The sequence below is a fragment of the Podarcis vaucheri genome (genome assembly GCF_965113315.1).
Source record: "Podarcis vaucheri genome assembly, chromosome: 2".
Lineage (NCBI taxonomy): Eukaryota > Metazoa > Chordata > Lepidosauria > Squamata > Lacertidae > Podarcis > Podarcis vaucheri.
In genome coordinates, this window is record NC_138760.1 from 48,529,729 (window position 1) to 48,544,666 (window position 14,938).

At 43.4% G+C, this 14,938-nt stretch overlaps 2 protein-coding genes across 17 annotated transcripts in view; one reads left to right on the forward strand and one right to left on the reverse strand.

Annotated features, from left to right (window-relative positions):
• CACNA1A (calcium voltage-gated channel subunit alpha1 A) overlaps nt 1–9,032 on the forward strand; it is a 256,547-nt gene extending 247,515 nt beyond the window's left edge. For 11 of the 14 annotated variants that reach the window (XM_082214686.1, XM_082214683.1, XM_082214682.1 and 8 more), the window contains one exon: nt 8,073–9,032. In XM_082214686.1, coding sequence (XP_082070812.1) covers nt 8,073–8,753 — 681 coding nt within the window. In that variant the 3' untranslated portion in view covers nt 8,754–9,032. Of the gene's footprint in view, nt 1–4,647; nt 4,679–8,072 lie in introns of all 14 variants that reach the window. The other 3 variants (XM_082214677.1, XM_082214678.1, XM_082214679.1) reach the window with 3 other exon arrangements.
• On the reverse strand, nt 5–14,928 carry LOC309527804 (uncharacterized protein). 3 transcript variants are annotated; one of them, XM_082214783.1, is made up of 5 exons: nt 14,829–14,928; nt 14,005–14,108; nt 11,291–11,400; nt 10,266–10,391; nt 5–1,059 (listed from the first exon to the last, which is right to left on the reverse strand). In XM_082214783.1, exons 2-5 carry the CDS (start codon nt 14,016–14,018, stop codon nt 953–955), a joined length of 357 nt encoding a protein of 118 aa, XP_082070909.1. In that variant the 5' UTR covers nt 14,019–14,108; nt 14,829–14,928; the 3' UTR covers nt 5–952. The 3 variants fall into 3 exon arrangements, 2 of the variants coding, with proteins under 2 accessions (XP_082070909.1, XP_082070908.1); XM_082214782.1 differs by lacking the exon at nt 14,829–14,928 and adding an exon at nt 14,535–14,816; XR_014217349.1 differs by lacking the exons at nt 5–1,059; nt 14,829–14,928 and adding an exon at nt 14,535–14,816 and having other exon boundaries at nt 9,067–13,135.
• Between the last annotated feature and the right edge of the window lie 10 nt (nt 14,929–14,938).

Genomic DNA, 14,938 nt, shown 5'->3' on the forward strand with positions numbered 1-14,938 from the left:
GTGTGGCTTTCCATTCCATGCTGTGCCCCTAGGGATTGATCCAGGTGTGTCCAGTACGGAGAGAGTCTCTACTCTTAGGGAATCAAGCTCCAATTACCCACCCTGTTATTAGTTTCTGGATCTCTCTGATGGAACTTTATGATCCTGACTGGCCCAAGCAAGACCTGTAGGTTCTATACATACAGCAGCTGCACATGAATGGACATCCCATGTATTGCTAAGGGACCACCACATTACTAACATAGTGCAGTGAGAATGCTGGGTGAGCATGCCTGCACTGAAGTGGCTGCACCATTGTAAGCACACTTCTGAATTTAACCAACATCAGAACTTGCAGAGTCTGACCAAGCGTGATCTAGCTCAGCATTTTGTCCAACAGCAGCCACCCAGATGTCTCTGAAAGTTCACGTGCAAAGTAGGAAGATGGTAGCCACCCTGTGTGATTTGTCTCCAGCATCTGGTACTCAGAGGTAAACTTCCTCTGAACATAGGGGTTCCATTTAACTATCATAGCTATTGACAAATCCCCCATGCATTTGTCTAAGCTTTGTCTTTCTTCACATCAGTTGTGATTTTGTGAACTTTGACAATTTCCACTATAGTATTTTTTTTTCTAAACTAAAAAGGCCCCAAAACTCATTTGCTTCCTCTTATAAGGAATGCCAACTTGCCATTTTCTATCTGTTTTACATCTCTAGGATAATCTTTTGACATGGGAGACCCTAACTCTTCACAGATTTCAAAACATACCATAGATTTATATAATGGCATTTCAATATTTATTTTATTTTTATTCCTTTCCTTTCCTAATTATTCCTGGCACATTACCATGGCACATGGATGTTTTCTGTAAGCTTTCCACTATAGCTCCAAAATCTCTTTGCAAAGCAGTCACAGCCAATTCAACTCAATCAGCATACATATCAGCAGTCAGATTTTTCCCCTCCTGTGTTCACAATTTATGACTTATTTGTAATGAGTTTAATAAGCATTCTGTTGCCCATTCACCCATTTTGGAGAGACCTTTTTTGAACTCTTCACCATCTGGGTTTTGCTGTTCTAAAAATGAGAGAAGAAGAGACATTTAAACTAGTTTAAGACTTTGGTATAGATATGTTTATATAAGCAGAAGCTTCCATTGCTGAGATCCAGAAAAGATGGGTGTGGATGACGATCCCTTCTGGATCAACATTACAACTACATACAAGGGCTCATTTCCAGTAAATGGTACAGAGGAAAACTCCCTATTGCATTTTGCCCCAAGTGATATCCTCCTTTCCTCCCATTTCAGGAATTGCTTCCTCAAAAGATACCCTCTTACTTCATACCTGTCCACCCTTCTTCACAGACACAGAAGGCATTTCACACAGAGTCTTGTCTGATTCTGATCACCTATTGAGTTACACACACACACACACAATCACAACGTGTGTGCACAGACAAGTATTGCAATGTCTGTGAAACCCATTTACAATATCCCTGAGGTATCACAACAGGATACCACAAGTTCCTGTGGCTTGGACAAGGCTGCTTAGGCTATGTTCCTGCTAATTATACACATATCATGGACAGCATATTTCATGGCACTTATATAGAGAAAATGGGTGGAAAATTCTGTCACCTTTATTACTGGAGTACATCTTCTGATCAAAATAAGACAATTGAATAGTATCAAAAAAAATTAGTTCATTCAAAGCTGAGTTCACACCTAAGGAAGTATGGGTTTGCAGGGTTTGATTTTCACAGGGCTTAGTCTGGATTCATTCTATTGCAGTGTTTGTATGTCTACAGCTTTGGAGCTGGAGCAATGCCAGGACTGCCAATTTAGTAGTGCAGTTGGCTCCCTTTATATATTAATGCAGCATGTTACCCCATCTCCATGCCAAATATTATATCCTGTAATGGGCCAAGAAAACAAAGGCTATCAAACTCACACTGAAGCTCACAACTACATTCCTTATTTATCTTCATAGTGTGGTACAAAAGCCAAAGAAATAATAAAGCCTACCACTTTAATTATAGAGAAAATTGAACAACATGAGGGTAGAGCCTCAAGACAGCGGTTGTACCCAGCTTTATGTGAACTGCATCAAAATTTTATTGGGTGAATGAGAATACAATTACTCGATGAGACTCTTCTTAAGGTCCTTTATTCCTTTGTTTTCCATTTATTCCCCCCACTGCTGCACGCCGCCCCGCCGTTATCACACACGAAGTCATTTTCTTTGTTCCTATTTGTTTCCTTTGGACAATTTGGACGCTTTACTCGGGGTCTCCTGGCCAATCTGCCTTTATTTACATGTTTATTTCTGTATCCGTTGTGCTTGGCTCTGCTGTCACGGCGAGGGGCGGGCGCAGGTAAGATGGTTGGTGAGCAGAGAACAAAAATTCAAACCAATCCAGCGGATGGCCCTGCCTAGCTCGCTGGCCTATTTCTCCAGTGTCTGTGGTGTGACCCCTTTATTGTTACGCTGGTGGCACTGAACTCTCTGGGGTTTGTGAATCTGGAAAGTTTGGAATGAAGCTGCACCTGAAGAGACAGGCACACATGTAAGCTGTGCATGTCACATCCAAGCAAAACAAGAAAAAAGCAGAAAGACATGCATAAACTGTAGGCATGCATGCAATGAGCGTATATAGAACACAGGATATATGGCAGGCATGGGGAACATGTGGCCTTGCAGATGTCAGCTCCCATCTTCCCTGACCATGGGCCATGCTAGCGTAGGCTAATGGAAGTTGTTGTCTACCAATAGCTGGAAGGCTTCATATTTCTCATCCCTGGTATATGGGAGAGGGATGCCCAAGGGTGTGACAAGACTCTGAGGTACTGATAGATTTTCTCCAGCAGGGGATCAGTCAAATAGCAGTTTCAGGAGATATTTAAATTGGAATGGTGAAGTATTGGATCCCCTCCTCTAGTGTAATGGGCCCAAGCTATGTCTCTACAACTGCTTATTTGTTTAAAGAAGCATCAAGATATACAGTCACAGATCTCCTGACCTAGTCCAGTTTAGCCCTAAAATTCTATCCTAGGAAATTTCAAATTATGCAGTAATATATTTTGAACATTAGGCATCTTCTCATAAAATTGACTTGATTTTCAGTAATGTATTCAGACTGCAAATTCTGGTTCTTCTGCAAAATTTAGTAAGTTAAAAGGAAAAGAGGACACTAAAAGCATTATGTAGAATATGTATTATGGAGTTTGAACTGGGATAAGAAGCTATATTGGGAATGGAGATACAATCTATGATCAGTGGGACCCCCTTGAATTGTCAACAGAAAATTGCCCCTGTGTTTTAAAGTTCTTCCTGCAGCTCTGAGGGATTCCTCTTGTACATCCCCAAAATAAGAAGTTGAGAATCAAAGGATTCTTGCAGAATACCTATATTTGGTTCTAGAAATCTAAGTTCTGTGGCATGCAGCTGTGGTCTCTTGTAGATGGTGGTTTTCAGCTACACATACCAAAATTAGATACAGACACATATGATACACAAACACACAAAGACACCCCATACAGATTTTGAGTCTTATGGCATACAAAAAGTTGTAAGTACAGCTAATACTGAGAGATGCAGGGCATGCATGTGTGTTTTTAATACAAAAGGATGCATATAAATTGTGTAAGTAAATATTCACAGCATACTAAAATACACAGTACAGGCACGGCATAACAAATAATATGCAGGTTTGTATGGCATACATAGGCATTCATAGATGCATGTATGGTGCAACATGATACAGAAAGAGATATTTCATTGAAATACAGTGGTGCCCCGCAAGACGAATGCCTCGCAAGACGAAAAACTCGCTAGACGAAAGGGTTTTGCAGTTTTTGAGCTGCTTCGCAAGACAAATTTCCCTATGGGCTTGCTTCGCAAGACGAAAACGTCTTGCGTTTTTTGCAAGTTTGTTTCCTTTTTCTTAACACCGTTAATACAGTTGCAACTTGACTTCGAGGAGCAACTCATAGAACGCGGTGTGGTAGCCTTTTTTGAGGTTTTTGGTGATTTTTGAAGCTTTTCCAAAACTTTTCCGACACCGTGCTTCGCAAGATGAAAAATTCGCTAGACGAAAAAACTTGCGGAATGAATTAATTTCATCTTGCGAGGCACCACTGTACGTATGTGTGAAATTCCCAGCAATGTGGTTATGTACATATACATGCACACACATGAGCACATTCAGAGCATACAAAAACTTGCTTTGTAAACCTAGGATACATTTACTAATTATGATTCCTGTTTGGTTTGGTAGGCTTTTCCTTCCTGGTGCTACTTCAATTACTTTCTCTGTCTTGGTTTCTCTCTCTCTCTCTCCCCCTCTCTCCCCTGGTCTTCTTCTGACCATGAATCACTGATCATCAGGCCAAGAAAACTGTAGCGTGGCAGCCACTTTCAAGTACCAAGCAGCATGGAGCTGCTTCAGTGGTTAGCAACACATTCTCCCTTAAAATATGTTTCCATATTAGATCGAGGTTAATTATAAATAATAATAAAAAACCAGCAAGCAGTATTCTCTTCTATTTTAACTTGTCCTTCATATTTAACTCTCATGGGCTGGAGTTCTCTCAGACTTCTACAGTAAGGCCTTCTTCTTTTTTTTACTATGCCATGAACCATTATTGTCCTCCTGTCTGAACAGACCTCAAGACCACCTCCAGCTCCCCTTTGAGGTAAGTACTTCATTCTCTTCCTTTTTTAAAAAAGTATATATCCAGAGATAACTTTCAACAACAATGGACTTAACCTCTCAGCTCTTTGAGATGCAGTCTCCCCTTTCTTCTTCAGATTTATTCAATCTTAGGTCTGTAGGTTTCCAGTTCAGCCTAGATTCTTCCCAAAGACTATTCACCATGTCTGTGACACAACTGCTCACCTAAGCAGATTAGTTTATACATCTAATTGGACCTTCTTCATTTATCTCAGATTCTTGTCACCTTTTGCCAGGCTTATGTAAATTGCAATGCCTGCACATCTGGGTTTTGGTAATGTTCAGATCTCTCTTAAAGAAGTTTCCACAGTTCCTGCTTGGATATTGTGGTATAGTCTTGTGACACTGTCCTGCTGCACTTGAAGAGCAGCTTTTACCACGCTCCACCTTTTGAGGAGTGACTGCTGACTGGCTCACAGATTCACTTTATTCACAGCTATGGAGCGATTTCCTTTTCATTGCTGGCAAAGAGTGGCTGGTCACTTGAACGATGCCACAGAAGCCTCTTCTCACAACTTTCTGTGGTGCAAGACCCAGGGCAACCACATTGCAGGTTTTTCAGGAGCCTCTCTCCAGCATTCTAGTTCTATAAGGCTGAACTCAAGCTAGATTTCCACTACTCTCAAACTACTCTTCTGAAGTTCTCTTGTCCCAATTGGCTGATCACAGATGCAAAATGATTCCATTTGAATGACCAACTTGGCTTCACCTTCCTGGGTGATTTACAGAGTCTATGTGTATACATCTATCACTTTTTATCATCAACAGCTGGAGTTTAGGGGCCTTATTATCCTGTTGAGGGCCATCCACGTGGGGTCTTTTATCACTAGAGAGGTGCCAACTCCCATGAAGGAAACAGCTGCCTCTGCATGTGTGGCTACATCATTGTCTTTTCACTTTTTGTTGGTTCAGCCAATACTAGACACTATCAGACGCTTCTCATAGCAATAACACCGAACCATTCAGCCATGTTATAGAACTTTTTTTAAAAATCACACAAAGTTTGCTTTCTGAGTGTGCTTTATCTGAAGAGACCCATCACAATGAGTTCAGCCTCTTTGAAGGAAACTGATAAAAATTTTGCTTACAGGGAAAGTGACAACAGGAAGGGTAGAAGCAACTTACCAATGGTTACCTAATGATAGCAGCAACAAAAAATTATTCTTTTAGTTGGGGTGAGGTGAAGGATATGATCTGAAAGTTGTTAGTTCAGGATTCAGCTCTGCCAGGTGCTTCTTAGAAAGCTACCCCCAATTCTCTTTTTTTTTAGCCTTCCTCAACTTTGAACTTCATATTTCTTACCTATAGAGCCAAAGGCACCATATAAACTCTCAAGAAAGGGGCATTAGAAGCGCCTGGAAATGTAGTGCAGCCTATCTTTGACCAAGATGCAAAGAGACATTGCTGCTGGCTTCAATGAACACTGCATTTTTTGCTGCTCAGTACTTTGCAGTTCAGATGTTGAAACATATTGTTTCCTGCCTTAAGAAACTGCTAATCAAATTTAACTTTAAAAGCACTACCTATTTAATATGAAATTATTTCTAATATGCCATAGAACCTTATAGCACTGCACAGCCAAGTGTGTGTGTGTTCCTGATGGAAAAATATCAGTGACTATCCTCTTTGTTCCTCATTTTAAACCATACTGGAACTTATTCTCTCATCCATATTCCTAGACAGAGGTAGTTGTGCTAGAGTCAGAAAATTTTCCTAGCCTGCTCTGTGTCATTTGCTTTACTGTTAGATTTAGTGACAATGTGATAATTGGAGGTCGCATCATATAGTACATATAGTACATACCCTGGTACCCAGCTTACTCATTTCCATTCTCTTGACAGCGAGGGAAGTACTGTATCAGTATTTTCAACACACACCTCCTCATTCACTTGCCATGGAACAAAGCCCCTATCCAAGCCAGACAGATGAAAATCCCTCTCTTTCATTATCTTGCCCGTCTGTCTGATCTGCAGTCATTTTACTACAAATGTGTACTTTTTGAAGTTCATTCACTAGTTCTCTTTTTCTGGCTGCTATAGTCTGGCACAAGACTTAATGGGGGTGGGGGTTTACACACAAGTTTTACATCTGTTACTAAATCAATCTAATGTGACATATACAGTGCTCAGAATGCATATTTTATTTCTTCATATTAACAAGATTCATTTGTGGAACAAATAATATGACATAACTCATAAAAACTCATTTGAGCCTAACAGTCCAAAGAATTGGTGAAGTAAGACAATTAGTAAGAGATGAGCCCTTCAGCTTCACAACTGGAGTAAACTGCTCAGTACTGACAATATAATAAAGGACGTTGCCCGGTGGTCTCGGTCTTGTGCATTTAGGGTTTTGTTTTGCTTTGTTACTGTCTTCCACATGTTATTCAAGTAGGGTTAAGGACTGGGTGGAGCTTTGGTCTGTTGTACTGCAATCCATCAGGCAATCTGGTCAAGGAGGCCACTTATGTGGGTGGAGGAGTTATCATCCATAAATAATGTAGAGTCCAGTGTGCACGAAGTGGGAAACTGCCTCTGAGGTGAACTCTCATTTGGTCCAGGGCTCCACCAGACTGGGGAGCCCACACTGTTGCCTGCCTGCCTGAACTGAGAACATGCACTCACAGGCCTTACACCAAGAGCTTAAACATTTCACAGGTACACAACAGCCTCCCTCAAGAGTTCGGCTCTGTTCCAAACTTTTCCAGACCCAGTGCTCTCCCTCACCTTTCCTTGCTAGATTCCCACTTCCACCCCGTCACTCTGTCCCAACCTCCTCCTTCCTTTTTCAACTCCAGATATTTTTCTTTTCTTATTTTCCCTCCTAACCACTTTGATAACATGCAATATGACCCGTGCTTTGCAAAATCAATCCTGCCCCGCCTCTCTCCTTCAGTTTTTGTTTTCTTAAATAAATTGACATCACCCTTTTGTTTTGTTTCCTTCCCCTCCCCACCCCCGCCAAAAAAAAACGTGCAAGTAATTTTTAAAGCTTTTTGCTGCTTTTTAAACCCTGGAACTTATAAAAACTCCATTTCTCATTTCTCTTTCTGCTTTTGTTTTGTGTTGGATCCTCCCCCCTCCTATTATTATTATTATTATTATTACCCTTCTTCGTTGTCCCCCTTGCCCTCCTCTCCCTCCCCCCTGATGTGGCTGTCGCTTTAATTATTATTTTCCCCGCCGAATTATTTTCGTTCCTTTGCCTCCATTCCCCCCCCCCACTCCTCTTGCCAACTTTGTCCATGTCTGTGTCACCTTCACTCCTGCCCCGCCACTTTTCCTCGTGTCTCTTCTTGGTTGATTTTCCTTGTATATTTTTTCTTTTTGATTTCCTTTGTTTCGATTTTCGTGTAGGGCAGTAGTTCCGTAAGTGGGAGTCCGGTCCTCTCAACGTCTGGCACCAGCACCCCGAGGCGAGGACGCCGCCAGCTCCCACAGACCCCTTCTACACCCCGGCCACATATCTCCTACTCCCCAGTGGTCCGTAAGGCCGTCAACACGGGGCCCCAGCAGCAGCAGCAGCCGCCGCCGTCCGTGCACTCGGGCCGGATCTCCAGCCCAGCCCCGAGGCGCTACCCGTCGCTGCCCGCCGAGCACCACGTCTCCGAGCGTCGCAGCAGGTCTCCGGCTATGGAGCGGCACACGGTCCCGCCGCGGAACGACTCGCCGCGGGCCTACCGACACGCCAGCAGCCGCTGGTCGGCCCCGCACGTCTCCGAGCCGCACCCGGGGCCCCGGCACGGCAGCGGCTACTACCGGAGTCCGGACTACGCGGGCCCCGGCGGCGAGGAAGCCTTCCCCTATGAGACAATGCAGCAGCGGGAGCAGCAGCAGCAGCACGGGAGCAGCTCAGGACGTTCGCCCAGAACTTCCCGGGTGGGCAGCGGCTCGTCCTCTCTCTCCCCCTCCAGGCATGGGCGGCGGCTCCCCAATGGGTACTACCACTCGCATGGACCAGCCAAGTCGCGTGGGACAGGATCACGCAAAGGACTGCACGAACCTTATAGCGAAACCGATGAGGACGACTGCTGCTAACCGAGAAGTGGTTTCACCTTAAACACATGCGCGCCCGCGCGAAACACACGAAACACACACACCCGAGAGGGATGGCATTCCCGGTTGGGGGAGGGGGGAGGGGAGCTGTGAGGGGAGGGGGAGAGAGAGAGAGCGCGCTTGAGGAAAGAAGGAAGGAAGGAAGAATGGGTGGGTGGATGGATGAATAGCCGCGAACTCAACTGATTTGGGGAAGGCATCCCGGAAGAGAACCCTGCAAACGTGGGCAAGGGAAAGAAACTTTTTATCTTTTGTTGGGGGGGCTTGGGGAGGGGGGTGGGGGGCAAGGGTTTGGGGGTTGGGTGGGGAGGCTAGGGAAGAGAGGGTCTGGGAGATCAGAGCATGTTTATCTTTTACAGATCAAGTCGTGTGTGGTGATTTGAGGGTGGGAGGGGGGGACGTTACTCAGAATTTACAAAAGAAAATGCACTCAGGTGTGGGGAAATTGTGCAGTCCAAGAGCCCCACGCTACAGCTAACTATGCCTCTGAGAAACGAGACCAGAAGCCACTATACCTAGGGACGGGGGGGAGCAACAGGAAGGAGTCTGTCAACCTCAGCAAAGACGTTTTGGAAAAGTTTAAGAAACAAAAACCTTTTAAAAAACGTAAAACGAAGCAAAAAGACAAAAAATATTTTTCTGGGCTTCTATTGATGAGTTTTATCATCTCAGTTTACCTGGTTAACTTAAAAAAAAAAGTTTTAAAAAAGTTTGTGGCCTGACCTTTTAAGAGGGACACACGCACGCAAACACACACACCCAACACACAAACACACACACACACAAACAAAAGGAGTGCTTGCTGGTTATACCAAACCCTAATATTACTGCCTGCAGAGATAAAAAAAAGAAATAATAAAACTAAACAGAAAAAAACAAAAAAGGACAAAAACAATTGATAAAAATGAAGCATTTTCTTCTGACATTTTGGTCCTGCTTGAAAAATAAGAAAAAGAAATGACATCAAAAAATTACTAATTCCTCAGCTTCTTTATTTCTTTTTTCCTACTTTGTTTGAAAAAAAAAGTTGAAAAAAAACCTGTGGGATTGGGACTGTGAAATATTGCATGAAACAAAGTAAAAAGACAAATGATGAAAAATTTTAAAAATCCTTTAAAAAAACAAAAATATTAAAAAAATGAATTTTTAATTGAAATGTGCTTTATTGTTAGTTTCCTCATACTTTGCTCTCTTCCTCCCTCCTTCCCTTTCATCTTTTTCATTTATAATGCTACATAAAGCAAAATGTACAGCTATGTATTGTTGATGAGAAGTATTGGTTGCTGCTGTCTGAGCTGCAAAGAACGAACACCAAATCAGATCATTAAGCAGAAGCTGTTCAACAAGAGACCTTGAATCGAATGTGGGTCTTTCTATAATCTGATCATTCCCAAGTACACCTATATGTCTGTGTTCAACCACAACGGGATCTCTTACCTAGCTCTTCACCCTGACAGACACCTAGTTGGTTGTCTGTATATTTTTATACCATACCTGAGGCCCCTGTAGTCAACATCTGGAGTGATATGCTGAAAGCACCAGAGAATGAAGCCCTTTGTCTTCTCTCTTCATCACTGACCCAGCTGCTAGACACATCACAAGATTGGTGGATGAAATTCGCTATTGAATATATAATGAAAGTGTCATATGGTCTCCAAACCTATTTCCCCATTATAACACTGTCTGTCAATATTAGAGTAATGTCAGGGCCAAAAATGGAATTGGGTGTGTGTTCAGTTTACATATGTTACTTTCACACATGTGATGGTGAACAATGCATATTTGCCACTATGTGTATATGTGATGGAGTGACATGGCCATTCCTGGCTTCCTTGTCTGTACCCAATTGACAGAAAAGATTGCAAACAAATATTTTCCACGTACAAGCAATGCATGTTTACATGTACATTCATACAAGAGTGGTTCTCAGGGTCATCACATAGAAACATTCTTATGGACTGTATTTGAGGCTATTTCAGCAGTTACTCCCCAACTATAAATTGGCAAAAAAACTGATTATCACTAACAACTTCTTTGTAACAGAAGAGAAAGCTACTACACTGAAAGACCAGCTGGTGTACAGCAGCTGTGACTGAAACACTCAAGAATAGCATTATTACTAGAGACAATTGTGGTCACAGGTCTAGCCCTGTATCTGAATTCAGGCAAATCCCATATAAGTGGGCCACATGCAGGTCAGCATCTTGGGCCCCTAACCTTTAATACCCCCAACTCTAGCAACCAAGCTTTTGAAAAAAGAATCACAGGGGCCCATTGAGCACAATCCGAAGGCAAGATCCCTTGTAGGTAAAACATACATGCTAAAGATTCAACCAGTTAATCTCAAATATAATGCACCATAATGGAACATTTTTATCTATGCCAGAAAAGCCTATCCTATCAAGAGTTTATTTTAAAAATAATACTGTATAACACTTCCTCAACACTGATGGACCCTTGAGTAATGTCTGCTAGTTCAGCAAAGTACAAATGGAGTTTGCAATAAAAGTTTGGCTCACCGTTCTGCAATGCAGCAGGGCTTAGTTGACACTGTTTATCAGCACTGGGTAAGGATCTGTCTTGGGACCAGCAGCTGCATGTTCTCTCCATTGCTTGTAAAAGTGGAAGGCTAGAACATGCAAGAGACTCTTCAGAAGATACTGCTCCTGTGTTGCTCAACGCATGAGCAACTAGTAACTAGTCTCTGTATGAGCAGCATGGCAGCCTGCACCAATGGGGCATTCCAAATGCTTCCTCATGATCTGGAGCCCCAATCACATGAGTGCAGAATGGTGCTTGTGTTGTTTGTGTGAAGACTGGGAGTAGGACTATTCAGCATGCCCCTGCTCCTGTGTTGTCCAGGTTTCAGGACTTGGAGAGCTCATGGGCAAGACCTCTTCCATGGTCCCTGCTCCCATAGTGAATATACCACCCCATCCCTATTAGCACCAGCTTGTGCTGCTCTTCTTTCTTGGCATTGCTGCCACCTCCTTGCTTGCCAGGTCAAAAGCCAGCAAGTTAGCAAGCAATCTATTGCTTTGCCTCACTACTGCTCTCATCTGGGTGAGAATGAGAAGTGGGCAAATAAGCAGGCTGCAGTGGTGAATAGGAGAAGAGGTGCAGGAGCCTGCCTGGGGTGTGGGCCCTTGGCAGATACTTGACCATGCTGACCACAGACACCAGTGTTAAGCAAAATGTGGGTGGCATCTTCTGAATAAAGTTAGAATGGCAGGAAGAACTAATGTGAGTATTCTCTGGGGACAGCACATTATTCTGCAGACATTGATCTAAGGACTAGAAGGGAATTTTGCTACACCACCCAACTTCCTCATGGATGTTCAGGTTCTATAATGAAGTCTCCAAGGAGCTGTCAACCAGAGTGTTAAATTTAAAAAAGCAAGATGTATCACTAAGGTATGGCATCTCTCTCACACACATTCACTTATTTCCATTAAGAATGTGAATAAAATGTTTATCATTCCTTGATTTAAAATATAGGGATACTGGCCACATTAATTTGCTTCAAGGACCAAATTTGGTGCGCAGGGGACCAAGTGGCAATCCCTGGATTCTAGCAGTGCTGCTGTCAGTTTGGCACCTGTAGGTGTGTTAATATGGGAGCAAGGAGAGATGGCCGTGGGTTCCTGATGTTCATGAAAGAAGCCAGTAACAAATAATGGCCACTAGTGGGGCTGCCTTTGACATACGCTGGAACTAACAAAGCCCCACTTAGAGTTGGCAATAAGGGCAGTGTGTCTACATTTCCTTTTATAGCACTTGCATACCTTTAATTTGAAAGGTTTTCCATGAAGGTAGTAAGCCCCACTGCCTGTATGATGGCTGCAGAAATCTAAACTTGCTTTACAAGGCCTTAATTGACCATACTTCAGCACTAATGGTTTACCTAAAGTTGGAGTGAAGCCATAAACTATGGCAACTGCGTAGCAACTACACACATTGTTCACTGCATATCCACCTCATCAGTCACCCCATTACTATTCAAGCACCTGGGGAAACTGTTCAGTCTGGGAGCCTGGACATATGTTTCTGCATTCACAAGTGCAGTTCTGTCATTGAAAAAGGTAAGTTTCAGCATCATTTGCTGCATGGTGAGTCAACAGAGATCACTGCCCTCTCTACCAATGCAGGTTGTTGTTGGCCTCCATCTGTCTTGAGAGACAATGGAATGTGCCTCCAGGGGTGAAGTCTGCAGAGACTGGTAACTCGTAACTGCTGCCTCCCGCGTTGTTTCTGCTGAATGACCAGAACTGAAGTGACCTCTTTGGTGCAAGCCTGGGCTGTGCGTATGGAGGTCCTGGGCCAGCCAGACAACAAGACCTCATTCTCAGCATCACTGATGTGCTCTAAAAGAAACCAGAGAAAGACATTTGGGACAAGCTTGGCTGCAGGAGTTGCTGAAAGGAGACGTACAAGGCACCATCCAACTGTCTTAGGGACTCCATGGATTTGTGTAGGATTTACTCCTTAGCCATTTCTTCTCCCAAAGATGTCCCACAAGGCAGTGGGTATGGATTTTTCCTTGGGGTTTACCCCTGAAGCCTTTATCATGAATGAGTATAGCCACAAGCTATCGGAGGTTTAGGATCAGCGTTTTCCTTCTCCTAGATGGGCTATCTTCACATGTACATGAGCCCCTCCCCCCTCATTTCCTTCTACAGCATGTGCAGTAACTGCCTTCTGGACTCTTGGACCCACTGTTGATCTCATCCGCTTGATCTGCCAGAGCCTGTCTTCGCATGCAGGGAAAGTCCCTAACTCACTGAAGGTTTGAAACCCATTGGCTTCCCTCACTTGGTTTAGCCAGTCAATCAAAGCCATTTCCCGGGATATGGCTGCTGTCACATGCTGACAGATTCTATGAAGCTACACAGAAAATAAAGACCAAGCTGGTAGCGGAGACAAAGTTCTGTTACTTGGTATCTCAGCAGAAAAGAAGATGCTAGCAGTCTGGATGTGCAAGTTCACACTTCCAAAGCGGTAAAGTGGTGTGCTGGCTGTCCCCAGAATACTTGTCGTAAGCATCATCTGGTGTTTGGATGAAAAACAAAAAAGAAACTGTCAAGCCTAGCCAAAAAGACACCTCTTAAATCCTACATCCTACATCCATTACCTCCTAAAAACAAGAGAGAGTGACGTCTTAGAACTGGTACAGATGCAAACACTGTGGCTGCAATCCTTGGGAATATATCTCATTAAACTCAGCATGACTTACTTCTGCATAGTCATGCATAGGATTGAGTTGTATGCGTTTGTGTCGCTGTAAACAACCTGGATGGAACCTGTATCCTGTTAGCTGTACGTAGGTTGCCTGGGAAACTGAGGATAGATACCAAAGTAAAAATATTAAAAATGTTTAACATGAACTTGGGCTCCCCCCCCCTTTTTTTATAGGAAAGAGGATTTAAATCTTTTAACATCTAGCAGCAAAAACCCATCCCCAAGAATATCCCTATTTCCTCTTGATGGGTGGGAAAGCAATTTATCATTCCCTTCCCATATAATCCACAAAAGACCCCACTATACTAAGAGACAGAATAACAACACTGGACTACACTGAAGGTTTGTCATACACTACTGTCTCACAACAACAACAACAACAACAACAACAACAGCAGCACACACCCAGCAATATTACTACAGCAGTACTGAGTTTCTCGGCAGGGCTAACGCAACCCACACTTTCTCAACCACAAAGCAATTCACTACAGTTCAGATATACTAATAACATGGGGCAGGGCTTACATTTACATTGGCAGGTTCCGTTTAAAAGATGTATATATTGTTATGCGTTTGGGTGGAGGAGTAGGGCTGCAGACGGAGACCCTTCTAATGCTTGAAGCCTCCTTCTAATTCTTGGAATAGCCAAGCCCTCCAAGGTCATTAAGGGACCAAAGGGCACCACTCTGTGCCAGAGGACAAATGGGTTGGCCTCTCTCCCTTGGCAATGATGAGACCTAGAGGAAAAGCAGCAAGCTTTGCAGTTTTACGTTTCCTACTTCCTGCACTCGACAAAACAGGCGCTCAATTAATAGTCACCGCCCACTCTTCCCAGCCAGCCAATTGCAAGGGCTCCGTCAGCATCGCGCAAAGTTAATTGAATGAGTTTCACAGCCGGGCCGCCCACCAATCGCTTTCGTTCCCCCCCC

Excerpts from the sequence above, each read along its gene's own strand:
- LOC309527804 (XM_082214783.1), bottom strand. Across the intron at positions 10,392-11,290 it reads CCCTGCTGCATTGCAGAACG|CGAATTTCATCCACCAATCT; the intron begins GTGAGCCAAACT and ends TATATTCAATAG. Across the intron at positions 1,060-10,265 it reads GTTGACTACAGGGGCCTCAG|AACAGCAAAACCCAGATGGT; the intron begins GTATGGTATAAA and ends TCTCATTTTTAG.